Source organism: Oncorhynchus masou, chromosome 20 (assembly GCF_036934945.1).
Source record: "Oncorhynchus masou masou isolate Uvic2021 chromosome 20, UVic_Omas_1.1, whole genome shotgun sequence".
NCBI lineage: Eukaryota > Metazoa > Chordata > Actinopteri > Salmoniformes > Salmonidae > Oncorhynchus > Oncorhynchus masou.
The window spans coordinates 12,211,384-12,233,111 of NC_088231.1; the positions used below are offsets into that span (position 1 = coordinate 12,211,384).

Here is a 21,728-nt window from a genome sequence, read left to right on the forward strand (position 1 = left end):
GGCAGTCCCGATTCTGTCACTTCAACACTCCTCTGCTCCCAGCAATCCGTTTGAGCATCCTCTCTCTCTCTCTCTCTCTCAATTCAATTCAAGGGGCTTTATTGGCATGGGAAACATGTGTTAACATTGCCAAAGCAAGTAAGGTATATAATATATAAAGTGAAATAAACAATAAAAATTAACAGTAGACATCACACATACAGAAGTTTCAAAACAATAAAGACATTACAAATGTCGTATATATATATATATATATATATATATATATATATATATATATATATATATATATATATATATATATATATATATATATACAGTGTTTTTACAATGTGCAAATGGTAAAGGACACAAGATAAAATAAATAAGCATAGATATGGGTTGTATTTACAATGGTGCGTGTTCTTCACTGGTTGCCCTTTTCTCGTGGCAACAGGTCACAAATCTTGCTGCTCTGATGGCACACTGTGGAATATCACCCAGTAGATATGGGAGTTTTTCAAAATTGGATTTGTTTTCGAATTCTTTGTGGATCTGTGTAATCTGAGGGAAATATGTCTCTCTAATATGGTCATACATTGTGCAGGAGGTTAGGAAGTGCAGCTCAGTTTCCACCTCATTTTGTGGGCAGTGAGCACATAGCCTGTCTTCTCTTGAGAGCCATGTCTGCCTACGGCGGCCTTTCTCAATAGCAAGGCTATGCTCGCTGAGTCTGTACATAGTCAAAGCTTTCCTTAATTTTGGGTCAGTCACAGTGGTCAGGTATTCTGCCGCTGTGTACTCTCTGTGTAGGGCCAAATAGCATTCTAGTTTGCTCTGTTTTTTTGTTAATTCTTTCCAATGTGTCAAGTAATTATCTTTTTGTTTTCTCATGATTTGGTTGGGTCTAATTGTGCTGCTGTCATGGGGCTCTGTAGGGTGTGTTTGTGAACAGAGCCCCAGGACCAGCTTGCTTAGGGGACTCTTCTCCAGGTTCATCTCTCTGTAGGTGATGGCTTTGTTGTGGAAGGTTTGGGAATCGCTTCCTTTTAGGTGGTTATAGAATTTAACAGCTCTTTTCTGGATTTTGATAATTAGTGGGTATCGGCCTAATTCTGCTCTGCATGCATTATTTGGTGTTCTACGTTGTACACTGAGGATATTTTTGCAGAATTCTGCGTGCAGAGTCTCAATTTGGTGTTTGTCCCATTTTGTGGGACAATTTCTCTCTCTCTCTCTGTCTCTCTCTCTGTCTCTCTCTCTCTCTGTCTCTCTCTCTCTCTGTCTCTATCTCTTTCTCTGTCTCTTTCTCTGTCTCTCTCTGTCTCTCTCTCTCTCTCTCTCTCTCTGTCTCTGTCTCTGTCTTTGTCTCTGTCTCTGTCTCTCTGTCTCTCTGTCTCTCTGTCTCTGTCTCTGTCTCTGTCTCTGTCTCTGTCTCTGTCTCTGTCTCTCTCTCTCTCTCTGCCTCTGCTGCAATTGGAGGGGAGAGTGCTTAGATGAAGACACATTCCTATATGAAATGTTTAGATACATGAACTCTTGAATATGTAAGAGAGAAAGGGAGATGTGTTTTTTGTAGCCTGTAATAGATTCAAGAAGGTGCATCAGTCTGGAAAGAGACGGCGTGATTGAAGTGGTGTGTTTAGGAGATAGGAAGTCGGTAGCAGAGCAAGCAGAGAGATACGCCCACAACAACCATCACACCACCTGGTTGCTTTCAGGATCAATACAAAGCATCCAAATATACTATTAGACTAGGCTACACACACACACACACACACACACACATGCTCACACACATACACACACACACACACACACTCACACACACACACACATGCTCAGACACATACACACACGCACACACACACACACATGCTCAGACACACACACATACACACACGCACACACATACGCACGCACACACACACACACATGCTCAGACACACACACATACACACACACACACACACACATGCTCAGACACACACACATACACGCACGCACACACACACACACACACACATTCAAGTACATAGTAACATACATACTCACAACTATTAGTCCTAAAGTACATAGTAACATACATACTCACAACTTTTAGTCCTAAAGTACATAGTAACATACATACTCACAACATTTAGTCCTAAAGTACATAGTAACATACATACTCACAACATTTAGTCCTAAAGTACATAGTAACATACATACTCACAACTATTCAACTGTACATAAAAGTTTTCCACCCATGTTAGAGCCAATACAGTCTCTGCATAGTACTGTTTGTCAACCTTCTACAGCCCTCATTTAAAACAACAATTATGCTGCTATTTAATAACCTAGGTCCTAGAGGTAAGCAATGTTCAATAATGTACAATTATAACCAAATGATGAATTCATAATTCATCTGTATGGCATATATTCAGAATGATTACATGACATATTCTAGGCTATCAGTATGTTGAGTCTGTGTCTTGGTTTCAGTAATGTGTCTCTTGAGAAAATTACAACTTGTATTGTAGAGAAGATTTGATTGTTTTGTCGTTGGAACACTGTCTTGTTCAGAACTATACTGCTTGGTTGCTTTTTTTGTATTTGACCTATCTTTGATACAGAAGCAGTAGTGTGTGTGGGCGTGCGTGTGTGCGGGCCTACCTCCAGACCTGTGGTATGAGTCATCCATCCTGGCCCTTGGTTCTCAGAAACTCAACCTCTCTGCCATTTTAGCCAATTACAGCCCGTCTCTCAGGTTGTCATTGAGCAGCTCCCCATTGTCTGATTAGTATGCGTGAGATGCTGAGATTAGAGACATTAATAGCATAGTAATGGCCAGATAAGTGGCTGGTTCATAGCATAAGTATCAAAATAACTAAAAGTTCTGCACTGTGAGTGTCACTAAAAAAATATGTTTTCATCTGTCGTTGTTCATTGGCGCAGTAGACCTACATTCCTGTCACTTGAATTCTACACAAAAGCACATGGCTTACTTCCAGATCTGTAGTATCTGTAGGATCTATATTTCATTCAGTATCTTTCTTCTATCTCTTATACGTCTAGAGTATCTGCCTTGTGCATCTGGACGATCTGATTCAGTCCTGAGATCTTCAGTCAGCTGTCAGCCCAAGCCCAACCGTATCTGATTCAGTCCTGAGATCTTCAGTCAGCTGTCAGCCCAAGCCCAACCGTATCTGATTCAGTCCTGAGATCTTCAGTCAGCTGTCAGCCCAAGCCCAACCGTATCTGATTCAGTCCTGAGATCTTCAGTCAGCTGTCAGCCCAAGCCAGTCAGCTGTCAGCCCAACCGTATCTGATTCAGTCCTGAGATCTTCAGTCAGCTGTCAGCCCAAGCCCAACCGTATCTGATTCAGTCCTGAGATCTTCAGTCAGCTGTCAGCCCAAGCCCAACCGTATCTGATTCAGTCCTGAGATCTTCAGTCAGCTGTCAGCCCAAGCCCAACCGTATCTGATTCAGTCCTGAGATCTTCAGTCAGCTGTCAGCCCAAGCCCAACCGTATCTGATTCAGTCCTGAGATCTTCAGTCAGCTGTCAGCCCAAGCCCAACCGTATCTGATTCCCTATCTTCAGTCAGTGTCTTTCAGTCCTGAGATCTTCAGTCAGCTGTCAGCCCAAGCCCAACCGTCTGACAGTCCTCTTCAGTCAGCTGTCAGCCCAAGCCTGATGATTCAGTCCTGAGATCTTCAGTCAGCTCAGCTCTGATTCAGTCCTCCAGTCTGCAGCCAGAACCGTATCTGAAACTTCAGTGCTCTGGCACTTCAGTCAGCTGTCAGCCCAAGCCCAACCGTATCTGATTCAGTCCTGAGATCTTCAGTCAGCTGTCAGCCCAAGCCCAACCGTATCTGATTCCACATCCACTCCGTATTCCTATCTACAGTGTCTTTCATCAACGTGAGCTCTACACTCCCCTCAGACCTGATGCAGGGTCACTCCTCACTCCTCCTCTGCCCAGATAAACTCTGCTCTGGCACTACTTGCACACAATTATTATCAGCTGCGCTGCTTTTCTCTGGAGTCTGCGGCTCAATCTCAATTTGTCATTCTGTGATGACTTGCATTCTATCTCCTCTCTTCCTTCTCAATTGTATTGGAGGACTTTGTCATCCAAAGCATTTGGAGAAGGAGGCGAGGAGAGAGGATGCAAGGAAAGATGAATTGAGAAAGAGTCGTCTTCGCTCCTATCTAGTAGCCGTGAAAGGGCCTCGCTTCTATAGCTGCTACATTGTTAATGACCTCGCTGACTGCAGCCAGTCATTTTCATCTCGGGCGGCGGCCGCCACGTCACATCTCACCACCGTCGCCAGGCGCGCAGCCTGTCGTTACTAGGCTGTTGTACCTGCCGCTGCGTGCAGAGCGACGGGCGCCGTGGTTACCGCTGCCTCCGTTCAGTTCCTGCAGCCAGAGCAGAGTTGTGCTCAGGTCTCCCACTTGTGTTTACGTGGACGTGCCACTGCTGCTGACAGCATAGACAATGAACAGGATCAGATTCACACAGCAGTGAAATACGGCTGTGGTTTATTTCACCTGTTCTAATAATGACCTCGATTCGTCATTTGCATTTTCATCATTTTTATCATCATGTGCCGTCACCTTTAACGTGTTTCTTTGTCACCGTTCTATTGTCATCATTTAACGCCAATTGCTAATATTGATTGATTGAGAGATCATTGATTTGGCTGCAGGTCTTATCTTAGTGTGTGTGTGTGTGTGTGTGTGTGTGTGTGTGTGTGTGTGTGTGTGTACGAAGCAGTAACACGCAGTACTACATTTTTGTGCCAATGCTTGAATGTGTGTGTGTGTATGTGTGTGTTGGCTGTTGGCCAGAGCAGTGTGACTGATTAGTGCTGTGTCCAGCCCTGATTGTACTCGCCAACCATAACCAATCATTGCCTCGTACAGACAGTAGCCCTCGGTAGTACTGGCTGAGGTGCTGGGGAACGAGGCAGAGTGGAGATACACAACTCAAATCGATCTAGGTGTAACCAGTGATCAATTGTTGTCATTTAACCTTTATAAAGTTTTGTCTCATTGAGATACAATCTTTTTTGCAAGAGGGACCTGTCTGATGACTAACCTTCTCTGAGACTAAAGCCTTTAGTTCGCAACAACAAAGAAGTCTCATCAATCATTGGAGTCAAAGTATCGATACAATATTGTCCAAAATAATATGTAATTGTATCAATATTTTCCCCTATCACTAGTGTGTGTGTGTGTGCGCCAGCGATTGTGCGTGCTCTTTGCCATTGAGAAAAGGGTTCCTCGAGAGCCATAGCTGTATATCTATTTTTTGTTTTATTTAACCCCCTTTTTCTCCCCAATTTCCTGGTATCCAATTGTTAGTTGTTACTGTCTTGTCTCATCGCTACAACTCCCGTCGAGAGCCATGCGTCCTCCGAAACACAACCCAAACAAGCCACACTGCTTAACACAGCGCGCATCCAACACGGAAGCCAGCCGCACCAATGTGTCGGAGGAAACACCGTACGCACCCGCCACAGGAGTCGCTAGTGCGCGATGAGACAAGGATATCCCTACCTGCCAAACCCTCCCTAACCCGGACGACGCTAGGCCAAATGTGCGTCGCCCCATGGACCTCCCGGTCGCGGCCGGCTGCGACAGAGCCTGGGCTCGAACCCAGAGTCTCTGGTGGCACTGCGCCACCCGGGAGGCCCCGCATTGTATATCTTTGTGACAAATCACAGACATGCTTCCATCCAAGCCCAACACAGGAATGAAAAAAGGCATTATTTAAAATCATAAGGTAAAAACATATATCCTCTTCCTTTCACTAGTCGGTGCAGCATAACTTAAGCCCAGGCTGACTGGCGGGCTCTTCCATTTACTCTAAAAAACAGGGGTGTTTGGTGGGAGAGGAGGGTGAGAGGGAGAGTGGCTGTTGGGCTGGTTACACCCCTCCATCTGCTCACAGTGTGCCGGGCTGCTGCTGCTTCCACCATCCTGCTTCTAATACAAACCCTCAATCCCTTGTTTTTATGGCTGAACACCTGCTTACGTCTTTCTCCTTGTAGCGAGCCCATTCCTCCTATTCTGTCTTTCCAATTCAGCAGTATTGTTCCCAATTTCCATTTAAAGAAACTCACAGGAAGTCGAGTTTCTCCTTCCATTCCTCCTGGAATCAGTCTCTCCTTTACACCCCTTCCTCCAAAAACATATTGATGCTTAAGACATTTAAAGGAAAGAGGAGTTTGATCTTTCTCTCCCAGTCCAATTATGTGCTTCCTGGTGTTGTGGTTTCTAGTCATGGACAGGAGGAATTGATCGTCTTCAGAAGAACAGAAGGAATGAGACCAGGGGCTGCCGCGCTCTGAGAGAGAGAGATACGGGTGTGAGAGTCCGAGAGAGATGGAAGGGAGTGAGTGCTGAAAGAGAGGGAGGTGTGTGAGTGCCGGAGAGAGAGAGAGAGAGGAACGAGGGAGGGGTGTGAGTGCCGGAGAGAGAAAGAGAGGAGCGAGGGAGGGGTGTGTGAGAGAGAGAGAGAGGAGCGAGGGAGGGGTGTGAGTGAGAGTCTGAGAGAGACGGCACAACACTGAGAGCGGACTTCCCTAGGAGCTGCTCACTGCTACAACGCCACAACTCACAGCTAGGGGACAGAACACACCCCAACACACTCACACTGTACACACACCCAGCCGAGAGGAGGCTTTATACAGTTGTGACCGAGAGGCTTTGTGAAATTTCTGTGTATTGAAATCGAAGTGGACACAAACCCAGACACAATGGAAGAGAATATGGAAGAAGGACCGAATTCAAAAGGTACGGTGTAAAATCTTTAATATATATACATCTCGGAGCTAATCCATGTTTCCTTTGTGTTGCTGCTGCTGCAACTGTATGTACTGTATGCCGATGTTACACAGTCTCTCTTTGACACAGACGTGTATTTGGACGCTGAGAGAATAAGCTACTGATGCAGACAAAGAAACACATGTATTGGAATTACTTGAGTTTTTTGGGGGAGAGTTTTCTCATTATTATTGATTGTCCTCATCGTTCATTGGAATTGCGCTGATTTTATTTTGATTTGAGCGATGCTGTTTTGAAAGGTGCAGGGAAGGGAGGATGGAGGGAGAGAGAGAGAGAGAGAGAGAGAGAGAGAGAGAGAGAGAGAAGGAGGCGGGTGCTTGGGTGTCCCTTGTTTGTTGAGTGGTGGATTGGGGGGGGGGTCCATGGGAATTGTCTTGTCTTTTGCTTGAACGCTTGTCTTGACGGCTCACAAGAGACAGCAGAGAAGTGAATTGACTTCCCTCTATCCCTCCCTCCTCCTCTCACTCTTTCGATTTTCCCCGGGTATGGCAACAATGCAGCCATTACTTTGCTATCTAAGCTGAAATCAGCTCAAATCAGATTAGCGCGCCTGTCTGTCCTCCTGTCCCTTTGTCTCAGTAACAGTTGTTTGTTTAGTGGCGGGGTGCTTGGCTGCTGTACCATTCATCTCATTTAATGGCACTGTGCTGGAGGATGGGCAGGTGTTGTCTTGTCGAGGGGGGATCAACAGAACACGTATGCAGCGCTAGCTAAGACTATTTACCCATTATGAATGAAACATGCGAATGCATTGTCTGTTATGGAGATGGAATGAATATTTTGGACTGTTTTTATAGATGACGAACACTCTTAGCCAATCAGAGCAAAGCATGGGGACCCATCTTTAGCCCAAGCAGATGTTTCCCTTCCTTCCTTCCCTGCCCCTCCCTCTCCTCCCCCACACCGCTTTCACAAACCCAATTGACACATATGAACCACATACCCCCCACCCCTCCACTAAAAACAGGTTGCAAAAGGTTACACTTTGGGTTGGAGTGTAAAGAGGGGGAGAGAGACAGCGATAGTCTTCCATAACAAAGCCATCACCAACAGAGAGATTAACCTGGAGAAGAGCCCCTTAAGCAAGCTGGTCCTGTGTTTGTGAACAGAGCCCCAGGACCAGCTACACAACTAGACCCAACCAAATCCTGAGAAAACAAAAAGAGAATTACTTCACACATTGGAAAGAATTAACAAAAAAACAGAGCAAACTAGAATGCTATTTAGCCCTAAACAGAGAGTACACAGTGGCAGAATACCTGTCCACTGTGACTGACCCAAACTTAAGGAAAGCTTTGACTATGTACAGACTCAGTGATCATACCCTTGCTATTGAGAGAGGCCGCCGTAGGCAGACCTGGCTCTCACGAGAAGACAGGCTATGTGCTCACTGCCCACAAAATGAGGTGGAAACTGAACTGCACTTCCTAACCTCCTGCCAAATGTATGACCATATTAGAGACACATATTTCCCTCAGATTACACAGACCCACAAAGAATTTGAAAACAAATCAAATTTTGATAAACTCCCATATCTACTGGGTGAAATACCACAGTGTACCATCACAGCAGCAAGATTTGTGACCTGCTTGAACAAGAAAAGGGCAACCAGTGAAGAACAAACACATATGTATGTTTATTTATTTTCCCTTTTATACTTAAACTATTTGCACATCGTTAAGACACTGTATATAGACATAATATAACATTTGAAATGTCTTCATTCTTTTGGAACTTGTGTGAGTGTAATGTTTTTTTATTGTTTATTTCACTTTTGCTTATCCATTTCACTTGCTTTGGCAATGTAAACATGTTTACCATGCCAATAAAGCCTCTTGAGTTGAATTGAGAATGAGAAAGAGGGAGTGAGAGAGGGGGAAGGGAGAGAGAGAGAAGGGGGAGAAAGAAAGATAGGGGGAGAGTGAGGGATTGAAGGTTCCATGGTCATTGTCCTTCCAATGGTCCCCGCGCATCTTTAAGTAACTGTTCTGCTGCTCATTAGTCCTGACCCACTTCTGAGAGAGAGAGAGAGAGAGAGAGAGAGCGTAAAGAGGGAGATGGAGGGAGAGAGAGAGAGAGAGAGAGAGAGAGAGAGAGAGAGAGAGAGAGAGAGAGAGAGAGAGAGAGAGAGAGAGAGAGCGTAAAGAGGGAGATGGAGGGAGAGAGAGAAAGAAAAACAGGGCAGCTTAAACATAACATTTTGTTTTTGTAGACCCCATAAGCTTTCTTTTCTCACTGTCTCTCTCCATCTCTCTCTCATCCTCTCTCTATCTCTCATCCTCCCTCTCTCTGTCTCTGTCTCTCTTCTCTCTCTCTTTCGCTCTCTGTCTGTCTCTCTCTCTACCTGTCTCTATCTCTTCTCTCTCTGTCTCTCTCAATTCAATTCAATTCAATGGGCTTTATTTGCATGGGAAACATATGTTAACAACTCTGTTTCTGTCTCTGTCCCTTCTCTCTCTATCCCTTCTCTCTCTTTGTCTCTGTGTCTCTATCTCTCTCTCTCCCTTCCAATGCCAAAATAACTACAACCATATGGCGATGGTACTCAATGTGACCAAATCCAAAATGTTCCCCGTCACAGTTTGACAGCAACAGAGTCTGTCTATGTTTACCGACAGGGGTTGGTGGGATTAGATGGTTGTCTACTTCTGAGTGAGCACCACCCCACCCACCTCTGGGAGGAAATGTGTTAGCTCTGGCCTTTGGACAAATCTTCAACAGCTGGACTCGATCCATTTGAAGTTTCCATTAGTTGTTTCCCTGCATGTCATCTCCTCATTACCATACTCTCTGGAGTCTAAAGAGTCAGGTGCAGAAAAAAGAGGGTCTGTGACTATTTGTCCAGGCTGTTGCTGCTTTCTTGAGATAATAATGAATGCCTTGGGGTGTTGGATACTGATAGTCTCTCTCTCTCTCTCTCTCTCTCTCTCTCTCTCTCTCTCTCTCTCTACCTCCCTCTATGTGGCTGCGGGTCTCCTATACTTCATTGCGGCATTCTTGGCTAACCACAAATATAGCCGAACCCACAGAAAAAAATGATCAATGCAAATCTCTTTAGCAGGCGAAGGGAAGGGACAATTGGAGGGAGAGGGCAAGGGATGACAGAAGGAGGGATGGAGGGAGGGAGGTAGCTGGGTGAGGAGAGATGTGCTGTGGAGAAACAAAACGACAGCGATGGTAGTGACGACGGAGAGATGGGAGGTGCTCTTTCGCTCTCTCTCGCTCTCTCTCTGATGGGTGGAGGGATGTTGTTTTGGAGAAAGCAGGAGGGATAGCGGGATTGGGTTTGAAGAAGGAAGGATGGAGATTAACAAGGTAATGGTGTCGATTTTTGAGAAAGCAAATACCGCCTACCCATATATCAACGCGGCAACACACACTTACACAGACATTAATCACTGTACGCACACACACACACACACACACACAGACAAACACACACACACACATAAACATATCTGGTCTTCCCAAACACTTAGATTTAGAAATACAGAGCATTACGAAGTAGTGTGTGTGTGTGTGTGTGTGTGTGTGTGTGTGTGTGTGTGTGTGTGTGTGTGTGCGTACTCAATCAGAGGCAGGTGTTTATCGTTGTCTCTGATTGGGAACCCTATTTAGGCTGCCATATTCTTTGAGTGTGACGTGGGTGATTGTCATGGTCTCTGTGTTTGTTTGCACCAGATAGGGCTGTTCCGGGTTTTCACGTTTATTGTTTTTGCATACTGTTCGTATTTTTCATCTTTATTAAAGATGTTTACAAAATAACCACGCTGCAGTTTGGTCCTCCTCTCCTTCCACTGAAGAAAACCGTAACACTCATAACGGCGTTGACGGTACTGACGAACATGGTGATGATTCTGATGGCGCTATGGTGCTGATGATGGGGTCGGTGATGCTGAACGTTATGGTGAGGACTGGCTGAGACAAAAGTGCCATTTGTTGACTTAAAATCCTGATTTCGGTCAACTATTCCTTGTCATCCTCCACCATCTCCAATCTCTTGTTGATTGTATCAGGATGTACAGCACTTCCACATTGCAAAGCTTATATATTATTATATCATAGCTCGGAAAATGGAGGGCTTATAATATAATTCAATTAGAATCAAGCCGGTCTCTGAGGCAGTTTGAATATTGAAGCACTATTGATTTATCTGGGCGCGATAAAGCCGTAGCGGGAGTGAAATGAAATACCCAGGCTGCACTCCTCCATCTACAGCGAGCGTCATGCTGCTGTTGCTATCAACAGAACTCCGACGGATGAATGTATGAACATCCACCCTTAGCACTCTCTTGGACCTCTGTAACAGAGCTGTGTGGGATTTTCGCGGGTAATAGATTTACGTTGATCAATTTGAATGACTAATTGGCTGCCTTCCTTCACTTTGGGGTAAAGTTATTGGACGTTGCTTGTCATTTAGGACACTGGAGCTTTTTTCTGTTCGTACAAGCAGTCGAGTTGAGACAATTGTTGTCACATTACTGACTCTGGTACATAAACAATTGACTACTGGTCCACTGTGGATTCCATCAGTGATTGAGCCTGGAAACATAGTGAGAGTGTACTGTGCTGTGAAATGGGTGCCGAAATGACACTGATCCCCCTCAAACTGAGGTTCAGTGACAAAAATACTCTCATTCTCTATGCGTGTGGATAAAATGTTGAACCAGTGTTTTCAGTGATATAGTTCTATAGAAATCCCTCACACTCTACCGACTACAAACTCACCTTAGAGCTTGTCTTGGCTCTTTGATTACATTCTTGAGGGTCTGTGACTCAGACTGCGGGTTCCAAGATAGATATCTGAATCCACTTGATACAGTACCCATGCAAGCCATAAGGTACAAATCACCGTCCACTTCACCCACCAGTGGGTATTGGCCTAGAGAAAGTGATCTATAACTTTCAGTATCCAGGAGGCAGAGGGAGTTAGTGGGGCGTGGGGATCATGCAGAGAAGGAGGCAGGGAGAGAGGGAGAGAGGGAGGCAGGGAGAGAGGGAGGGAGGCAGGGAGAGAGGGAGGGAGGCAGGGAGAGAGAGAGGGAGGGAGGGAGAGAGGCAGGGAGAGGAGGGAGGGAGGCAGGGAGAGAGGGAGGGAGGGGGAGGGTGGCAGAGAAGGAGGGTGGCAGGGAGGGAGAGAGGCAGGGAGGGGAGGGCAGGGAGGGAGGGAGGGAGGGGGAGAGGGGGAGGGAGGGAGGGAGGGAGGCAGGGAGGAGGAGGCAGGGAGGGAGGCAGGGAGGGAGAGAGGCAGGGAGAGAGGGAGGGGAGGGGCAGGGAGAGAGGGAGGGAGGGAGGCAGGGAGAGAGGGAGGGAGGCAGGGAGGGAGGGAGGGGAGGGAGGGAGGGAGGCAGGGAGGGAGGGAGGTGGCAGGGAGAGAGGGAGGGGGAGAGGGAGGCAGGGAGAGGGAGGGTGGCAGGGAGATAGGGAGGCAGGGAGAGAGGGAGGGAGGCAGGGAGAGAGGGTGGCAGGGAGGAGGCAGGGAGAGAGGGAGGCAGAGGAGGGAGGGGGAGAGGCAGGGAGAGAGGCAGGGAGGGGAGGCAGGGAGAGGGAGGGAGGGAGGGAGGGGGAGGGAGGCAGGGAGGAGGGAGGGAGGGAGGGAGGGAGAGGGAGGGAGGCAGGGAGGGAGGGAGGGGAGGGGGAGAGGCAGGGAGGGAGGCAGGGAGAGGGAGGGAGGCAGGGAGAGGGAGGGAGGCAGGGAGAGGGAGGGAGGGAGGCAGGGAGGGAGGGAGGGGAGAGGCAGGGAGGGGGAGGAGGGAGGGAGGCAGGGAGGGAGGGAGGGAGAGAGGGAGGGGGGGAGGCAGGGAGGGGAGGCAGGGAGAGAGGGAGGGAGGCAGGGAGAGAGGGAGGGAGGGAGGGAGGGAGGGAGAGAGGGGAGGGAGGCAGGGAGAGGGAGGGAGGGTGGCAGGGAGAGAGGGAGGGAGGGAGGCAGGGAGAGAGGGAGGGAGGGAGGCAGGGAGAGAGGGAGGGAGGCAGGGAGAGAGGGAGGGAGGCAGGGAGAGAGGGAGGGAGGGAGGCAGGGAGAGAGGGAGGGTGGCAGGGAGAGAGGGAGGGTGGCAGGGAGAGAGGGAGGGTGGCAGGGAGAGAGGGAGGGAGGCAGGGAGGGAGGCAGGGAGAGAGGGAGATAGTGGGGTGTGGGGGTCATGCAGAGAAGGAGGCAGGCAGGGAGTAGTGTTCTGTTGCTCCAGGGTGATTGCTAGGCTGGCCTTGCCACTGATAAGACCTGAACCATAACACTTCCTGCCTGGATGGTCCTTGTGTAGTCTATTTAGGCCAGAAAGACCCGGCCGGGGCTTCCCTCTCTTCCCTTCTGTCTGCTCCACTCCTCTCCGGCCTGCAATTATGCTAACAAGCTCTATCATGGTTCCAGCTTGAGGAGCCTGGGGACTAAAGTTCTGAAAGGAAGGTCAAGGTACCAGGGCAACGCCACCGATTACGTTTGATGAGTGTTCTGACTGGGGCCTCTGGGAAAGCGGACTTTGGCAAAGCGCTGGACTGGCTATAACTGTACAATAGCTTCTCTTACAGTCTTCTAGATTTTTGTTGTTGTTTGCTTGTATTTTGGAGCAGAATTGTATTGAAGTCAAGCAACTGTTTTGTAGTGCTCTGTTCAGATGGGTACAATTGCTTACTTCAAGGCCTTTGTTGATTAGCCTACTCTACCAGACTCTACCAGGGCGCCACTGTATCAACCCACTGTTACGCTAAATGACGTATGACACCAAGGTCATGGGTTCAAAACCCAGCCAGGAATACAGTCATTGGTTGACATTACATCAACACTTACTGTCATTTAGTAAACATCAACGGATTATGACACATTTAACATGTAGCTTGGAGTAAATTACTCTGTGTGTACTGTCAATCTAGAGCACAGTAGAGCATACTAGAACTGCATACTCAATCTAGCTGGACAGGGTTATAGGCATTGGACTTTGATAGTGCACAGTGATAGACAATACAATCTATAGATTGGTGCAATGTCAGTGGTGTTTCAGGCTAATAGCAATTATCTAGCCTGAGATTTGTCATTTCCCATCTCATTGTCCTTGCGACCGGTAGCCTACATTGCGCCACATATTTGTGTTGAGAATCGTTGTTTAACAATGATCGCTTTACGGTTGAATTTTCATGCCAGAAGTTCTGAAAGGACCATCTTTAAATGTACAATGGAATTTGTCCCCGGGGTGCAAATTGGATGTTGTGTCTTCTATCGATTTCTGGCGTTCTCCTTTTGTTTATGGGGCCGAGCATTATTGAAGTCAAGCGACTTGTTTTGATCCGCTGTGGGCAGACAGGCAGCCAGACAGCAAACTGCCACGGTCCACTCGTCATCGCTCAGTTTAAGAACAGTTAATTCATTAGGCAGTTATCAGTCGGTAGACCCTCTGAGGCCTTCATAGATACTATAATGCATTATACCTGTTTGCCTTATGTAAAGTGGTACCCTCGGGCTATATTGTACATTGTCAGTCTTTCACAATGGAACAGGAAAGAACCATAGATGCTAGCTCCCTAGGAAGGCCACTAACTATGTGTATACTACCAATAAAATGTGATTTGATTTCATTAGCAGAGCCATCAGCGGTGCTGCGGTGTCTTGCAGGATGGACTCCATCAAAAGACACTTTGTTTAATGCTGTTGCCGAGTGTTCCTGGTTTACGATGCTGCCTGGGCCGGTACTGACACGGAGGCTAATGAATGACCTCTAATTACAGTGCAGTTAGTACCAGCACCATCAATTAGCACTTCCTGTTTGTCCCCCCCCCCCAAGGCAAATGAACATGAATCAAACCCAGTTGGTAACACTATAGCAGGACACATACATGGAAACTCTTATCATTCCCCAATCTCATGCTGGTGTTAGGAGATGCTTGTCGAATTGTTGGCTTAAAGTGAGACCAGTGGGGATTGAGTATAATGATGGGGAGGAGGATGATGTTGAGGAGGGGAGGGAAGGGAGGGAAGGGAAAGGGGAAACATAGTCAGTTGCACAACTGCATGCGTTCAAACCGAAATGTGTCTCGTTAGAGGATAATGGTGTAGCGAGACACACGATGAGGTCGCAGTGATACATCGTTCTGAGCTGTCAGACTCCCAGCGTAATGACTGCAGAGGTAGGGAGCAGAGTGTACCATGTCCACAGACTGAGGCAGTTCAAATTCTGTTGATTCAGAATTTAAGATGAAGTACAGGGCCAGAAGGGAGAGGTCAGGGTTCTGTTGTTGTGTCTGCTGCTCTTGAGGGAAGCACCCAGGCACTTAACCCCTGTGTTTTATTCTGACCCCTCGCTGACGTCGTAAAAATTGGCCTTTCTATTTATTTCATGCCTCTTTTGGTTGATAGCAGCCACAGACCTCATGTATTATGGAAGACGTGTGGAAAGGTTGCTGTTGAGTTGTTGGACTGGTAAAGGGTTGCCACGGCCACCGATGTCTGTTTCCAGCCATGGGTGTTTCGTCCAAAGACTATTCTCTTTACCACAGTTGCTAGAGTGATCCGCTTTGTTACTGTCAGCTCTCGGGGGTGACGTGGTAGTGAAACTATCTATCTAAAAGCCTTTGAGCAATGGAAGGTAGAGTTTCAATGGGAAGAGAGACATATGAGCGTGAAAGATGTTCCACTTGATGAAACCCTGCGTTCCTCTTGCTGTGCAGGTTTACAATAACATTGTTTATTGATGTGGAGACTGGAATGTGTTGGCATGCCGTTGGGAACCAACCTGTGGAAATGAATAGGATGTGGCTATCTTTGCCCCTCTCTCACAGTGATGTGATGACACAAGCTACAGTCCCCTCATGCCCCTGCTTAGTGAACGTATGGGGTGATTACAGGGTATCTGTTACTGGAGGGCATCACTTACTCTGCTCTCACAGAAACGTCATACACCTCTATTGATTATAGTAGCATCCCCAACACTTTGCCCAGAGTTACATTATTCGTTTTTTGAGCACATTTTTATTTTTTATTTGTACATTTTTATTGCTGGACATAGAGGACTGTAAAAAACACCAGGAAATCAGCTCCAAGTGGTTTCAAGTGTTCCCACGCATAACAGAGAGACACTTGTAAGCAAGGTTTGAAATGATTCCGCTTTAGTCAAATATTATATATGTATGGGCGTCATGCAGTCAATTTGCAGTCTACAATTTATTTGTAATTATGTTCCGGCCCCCAGACCATCCGCTCAAGAAAAACATCGGCCTGCGGCTAAATCTAATTGATCCCTGACAAGCTTTAATACTCCCAGTGACATAAAGTATGAGACCCAGGTTTATGTGTGCTTATAACAAGTGATGATACAATAATAATGCATTAAACCGGGGTGGGCTTTAAGTAAAGTCTTACCCAAAAAGCATACAGGTTTGGATATATTTCAACGTTTATTTGGCCCACCTTTGTAGCATGAGAGGTTAAGATAATGCATATTAGAATAAGCTGACCCAGAATTAAAGCTGTGAAGGAATAATACATTTACCATGAGTCATCCTGTGGAAAATGGTGCTATGGAATAATGCATTTGACAAGACTTAAAAGATGGAGCTGCTTGTCAGCCGCCCAAAATGGCCACTTTCCCCACACAGCAAATTAATTGAGCAACACTATGTGGATGAGAAAAGTGGTGCTTCTAAATTGTAGACAAAAACACTAATCTGACACAACCCAAAAACAGGATGTGCTTTATACCATGATGCTATTGTTAGCGATAGCTTTAAGTTATTTACACGTAGTTTAACCTGTTCCTATCCTGTTAGCAGTTAGCCCAGACTCTGTTTAGCTACAGATGTAGGATCTTCATTTCAGCCAGTTTGCTACAGCAGGAAAATAATCCTGCAGCAACAGGAAATGTGAATTATAATGTGGATTATAATGAATGGACATGTTTGTAGTGTAACGTTCGTCGTCCTCGTCTGAGGAGGAGTAGGAGAGATCGGACCAATATGCAGCGTGGTACGTGTCCATGTTAATTTATTCAACAGAACACTAAACAAAATAACAACTGAGAATGAAGCGAAACAGTTCTGAAAGGTGACATACACGAAAACATTCACCCACAAAACACAGTTGGGAAAAGGCTACCTAAGTATGATTCTCAATCAGAGACAACGAACGACACCTGCCTCTGATTGAGAACCATACCAGGCCAAACACATAAACACAACCTAGAAAAACGAACGTAGACTGCCCACCCCAACTCACGCCCTGACCATACTAACACAAAGACAAAATAAAGGAACTAAGGTCAGAAACGTGACACGTAGAGGTTGATACATTTTTCATTACAGCAAATCACATCTGAAATTTCAAAGTGGAAACTTTCGAAGCCTTAAATACACTACAAATGTGCATTTCCTGCCAAGCAGAAATATCCTACATCTGCATAAACTGTATCTAATGGTGCTAATTGACAGACATGCCTGGCGCAGGAGTTTTCCAGTGAAGTACACATAATGTAGAAGGGCTTTTGAGGGGTAGCTTCCTGTGAAATGGCCACTTGCCTACCCTGTGTTGTTTAGTTCTGTCAGGATTTAGCCTGTATAGCAGTTGTGGGATTCAAATCAAATCTGATTTGTCACATGCGCCAAATACAACAGGTGTAGTAGTTTTACCTTACAGTAAAATGCTTACTAAACAACAATGCTTTAAGAAGTTAAGAAGATAAAAGTGATAAGTAAAAAATTGATAAGTAAAAAAATAAATAATAAAGAAGTAACAAATAATTAAACAGCAGCAATAAAATAACAATAGCGAGGCTATATACAAGGGTTACTGGTACAGTCAATGTGCAGGGGCACCGGTTAGTCGAGGTAATTGAGGTAATATGTACATGTAGGTAGAGTTAAAGTGACCATGCCTAGATAATGAACAGAGAGTAGCAACAGTGTAAAAGAGGGTTCTGGGTAGCCCTTTGATGAGCTATTCAGGAGCCTTATGGCTTGTGGGTAGAAGCTGTTAAGAAGCCTCTTGGACCTAGACTTGGTGCTCCGGTACTGCTTGCCGTGCGGTAGCAGAAAGAACAGTCTATGACTAGGTGGCTGGAGTCTTTGACAATTTTTAGGGCCTTCCTCTGACACCGCCTGGTATAGAGGACCTGGATGGTGGGAAGCTTGGCCCCAGTGATGTCCTGGGCCGTACGCACTACCCTCTGTAGTGCCTTGTGGTCGGAGGCTGAGCAGTTGCCATACCAGCCAGTGATGCAACCAGTCAGGATGCTCTCGATGGTGCAGCTGTAGAACCTTTTGAGGATCTGAGGACACATGCCAAATCTTTTCAGTCTCCTGGGGGGGAATAGAATTTGTAGTGCCCTCTTCACAACTGTTTTAGTGTGTTTGGACCATGATAGTTTGTTGGTGATGTGGACACATCGCTCTCAATCTGTTCCACTGCAGCCCCGTCGATAAGAATTGGAGCGTGCTTGGTCTTCCTATAGTCCACAATCATCTCCTTTGCCCTGTTGTCCTGGCACCACATTGCCAGGTCTCTGACCTCCTCCCTATATGCTGTCTCATCGTTGTCGTTGATCAGGCCTACCACTTAGGTGTTATCGGCAAACTTGATGCTGGTGTTGCAGTCATAAGTGAACAGGGAGTACAGGAGGGGACTGAGCACTTACCAGTGAGGGTCCCCCGTGTTGAGGATCAGCGTGGCAGATGTGTTGTTACCTACCTTAACACCTGTGGGGCGACCCATCAAGAAGTCCAGGAAACATTTGCAGAGGGAGGTGTTTAGTCCCAGGGTCCTTAGCTTATTGATGAGCTTCGTGGGCACTATGGTGTTGAACTCTGAGCTGCAGTCAATGAACAGCATTCTCACATAGGAGTTCCTTTTGTCCAGATGGAAAGGTTTGTGTGGAGTGGAATAGAGATTGCATCATCAGTGGATCTGTTGGTGCTGTATACAAATAGGAGTGGGTCTAGGGTTTCTGGGATGATGGTGTTGATGTGAGCCATGACCAGCCTTTCAAAGAACTATGGCTACAGACCTGAGTGCTACGGGATTGGTTGGTCATATAGCCGCAGAGCAATCCAGTTGGGTTGTTGTGGAAACAGCTTGGTGATGCTGTGATCCCTGTGGTGGTACAGTCAGGATGTCTATGTGTTTATTTCCATCACTGTAGTCTGTCTATAAGCTACATGAGGATCAAATACTGGATGGCCATGGAGATCCTATAAAATTCTATGTAATTCTATGTGAATGGCTAATGGCCGTATTGCAGAGCCAAAATGAAACATCTCTGCAGTCAAACTGTGTACGTCACCACACATTGAGAAACGTTTATCTTTCTCCACCAGGCTCAAAGCAGTTAGTTTCTCATCCAAATCTACTAGATTTAAATTTTCTCTGACCGCCAAAAAAACACGATGGGTTAAGACGTACATCACCACGGCAGGGCGTTTTAAATGAACCTTTCCTTGGTATGTGAAGCGGCTTTAATATCATCCGGTCCCCCCACCACTCCTCTCTCCTCCACTGTATCCTCTTTGTATTAATCTGAGTCTGTCTCTTAGCAACCGGATGATTGACAGTTGAGGATTGCTTTTAGCGGCGGGGGGAGATGCTGTCAGCTAGAATCATACACTCCCACAACAAAGACAATTATGGTCAAGGTCTTTTCTTTTCATTCACCTTGTGTAGATTCAATCCTTTGCTGTTTGACATGGAGGTGTTTAGATCAATGCCCTTTTTGTTTGTATTCATTGTTACATTTTATCAGTGACGTTTGAGACAATTATTGACAAATTAGTTCAAATTATTGAACTTAGGTTATTATGGTTGGATTGTTTGTTTTGTGCTTTTGGTTAGTCCTCTCTGTGTGTGGTGTGAGATGTTTGATGTGTCGTTTTTACACACACACACACACACACACACACACACACACACACACACACACACACACACACACACACACACACACACACACACACACACACACACACACACACACACACACACACACACCATTTTATAATCCCTGTAGGAACCAGAAAATGTATTCCCTTTCAAAATAATTTTTTCTTTAACCCCTAAACCTAAACCCTAACCTAGCCCTAACTTTTAACCTAATCTCTAAACCCTAACCTAGCCTTTACTTTTAACCTAATCTCTAAACCCTAACCTAGCCCTAACTTTTAACCTAATCTCTAAACCCTAACCTAGCCCTAACTTTTAACCTAATCTCTAAACCCTAACCTAGCCCTAACTTTTAACCTAATCTCTAAACCCTAACCTAGCCCTAATTTTTAACCTAATCTCTAAACCCTAACCTAACCCTAACTTTTAACCTAATCTCTAAACCCTAACCTAGCCCTAATTTTTAACCTAATCTCTAAACCCTAACCTAGCCCTAACTTTTAACCTAATCTCTAAACCCTAACCTAGCCCTAACTTTTAACCTAATCTCTAAACCCTAACCTAACCCTAACTTTTAACCTAATCTCTAAACCGTAACCTAGCCCTAACTTTTAACCTAATCTCTAAACCCTAACCTAACCCTAACTTTTAACCTAATCTCTAAACCGTAACCTTAATTCTAACCCTAACCCTTAAGCCTAAAATAGTACTTTTCCTTTTAGGGACCGGCAAAATGTCCCCACCTGGATAGTTAAACACACACACGCACACGCACACACACACACACACACACACACACACACACACAACATATTGCTTTATAAAGACCTGAGAGCATCGATGTCTCTGGGCCTGGGTTGTGTTTTCAGTCTCACTGTCAGTGGTGGAAATAGTACTCAATTCTCATACTTGAGTTAAAGTAAAGATAGCTTAATAGAAAATGACTCAAGTAAAAGTCACCCAGTAAAATACTACTTGAGTAAAAGTCTAAAAGTATTTGGTTTTATATATGCTTAAGTATCAAAAGTAAATGTAGTTGCTAAAATATACTTATGTATCAAAAGTAAATGTACAAATAATTTAAAATTCCTTATATCAAGCAAGCCAGACAGCACACTTTTGGGTGTCAGGGAAAATGTAAATAACTTTATTTAGGAATGTAATGAAGTAAAAGTAAAAGTTGTCAAAAATATAAATAGAAAAGTAAAGTACAGATACCCCCAAAAATGACTTAAGTAGTACTTTAAAGTATTTTTTGACTTGAAGTACTTTAAACCACTGCTCACTGTAGTGGAGGTCAGGGGAAATGTAAATAATACAATGGGAGTGTTGAAGAGGAGGAGAGAAAAACGCCGGACCAGGGCTTGAGTGAAGGCTGGAAGAATTGTTTTGGGGAGGCTTGTAATGTTGCCAGTGACAGCTGCTATCACATACCAGTCCCCAGGCAGTACAGTGCATGACCTCTCTGGAGCATCACTGTGATTATCCTTCTGTAGAAGAGCGTCAAGGACCAAGAACCTGCTACTGCCAGAGGAAGAGGAGTGACACACTGCTGGTGTCCGTGCATAAGGAAATTAACACGATCTCTCCAACCAAGGTGCAGGAATGGAGGAACAGTAGAGAGGAGAATATACATTTTCCCACCTTGCCTGCACAATTACCCCCTCTGGGATAAAGAATAAAACATTAACATTGAATTGAAAGAGGTATTATGGAACTATACAGTGACCTCTACGGTGGAAAGGGTTCCAAAGGGTTCTTCGGCCTGTCTCCATAGTAGAACTCAAAAATGGTTACATGTAGAACCCTCTGTATAAAGAGTTGTACATGGAACCTGAAAGTCTTCGATCTGCAACCAAAAAGGGTTATTCAAAGGGTTCTCCAATGGGAACAGCCGAAAAACTCTAAGGTTTGAGCACCTTTTTTTCTGAGTGTATCCTCACCTGTCCTCTGTGCCCATCAAATCCCTCTCCTGTTATTTCCATCTCTCCTCCATCCCTCCTCCTCCATCCCTCCTCCATCACTCCTCCATCACTCCTCCATCCCTCCTCCTCCATCT

The 21,728-nt window shown here is 45.6% G+C and overlaps 1 protein-coding gene across 3 annotated transcripts in view; it reads left to right on the forward strand.

Annotated features, from left to right (window-relative positions):
- Positions 1–21,728, forward strand: part of LOC135506980 (neuronal membrane glycoprotein M6-a-like) — a 76,265-nt gene that overhangs the window by 12,752 nt on the left and 41,785 nt on the right. Inside the window, exon 1 of one of the 3 annotated variants that reach the window (XM_064926426.1) lies at positions 6,472–6,768. The exons of 1 other annotated variant lie outside the window; for it this stretch is intronic. In XM_064926426.1, the coding sequence (XP_064782498.1) occupies positions 6,732–6,768 (37 nt within the window). In that variant the 5' untranslated portion in view covers positions 6,472–6,731. Of the gene's footprint in view, positions 1–6,471; positions 6,769–21,728 lie in introns of those variants that run through there. One more of the 3 variants, XM_064926424.1, reaches the window with a different exon arrangement.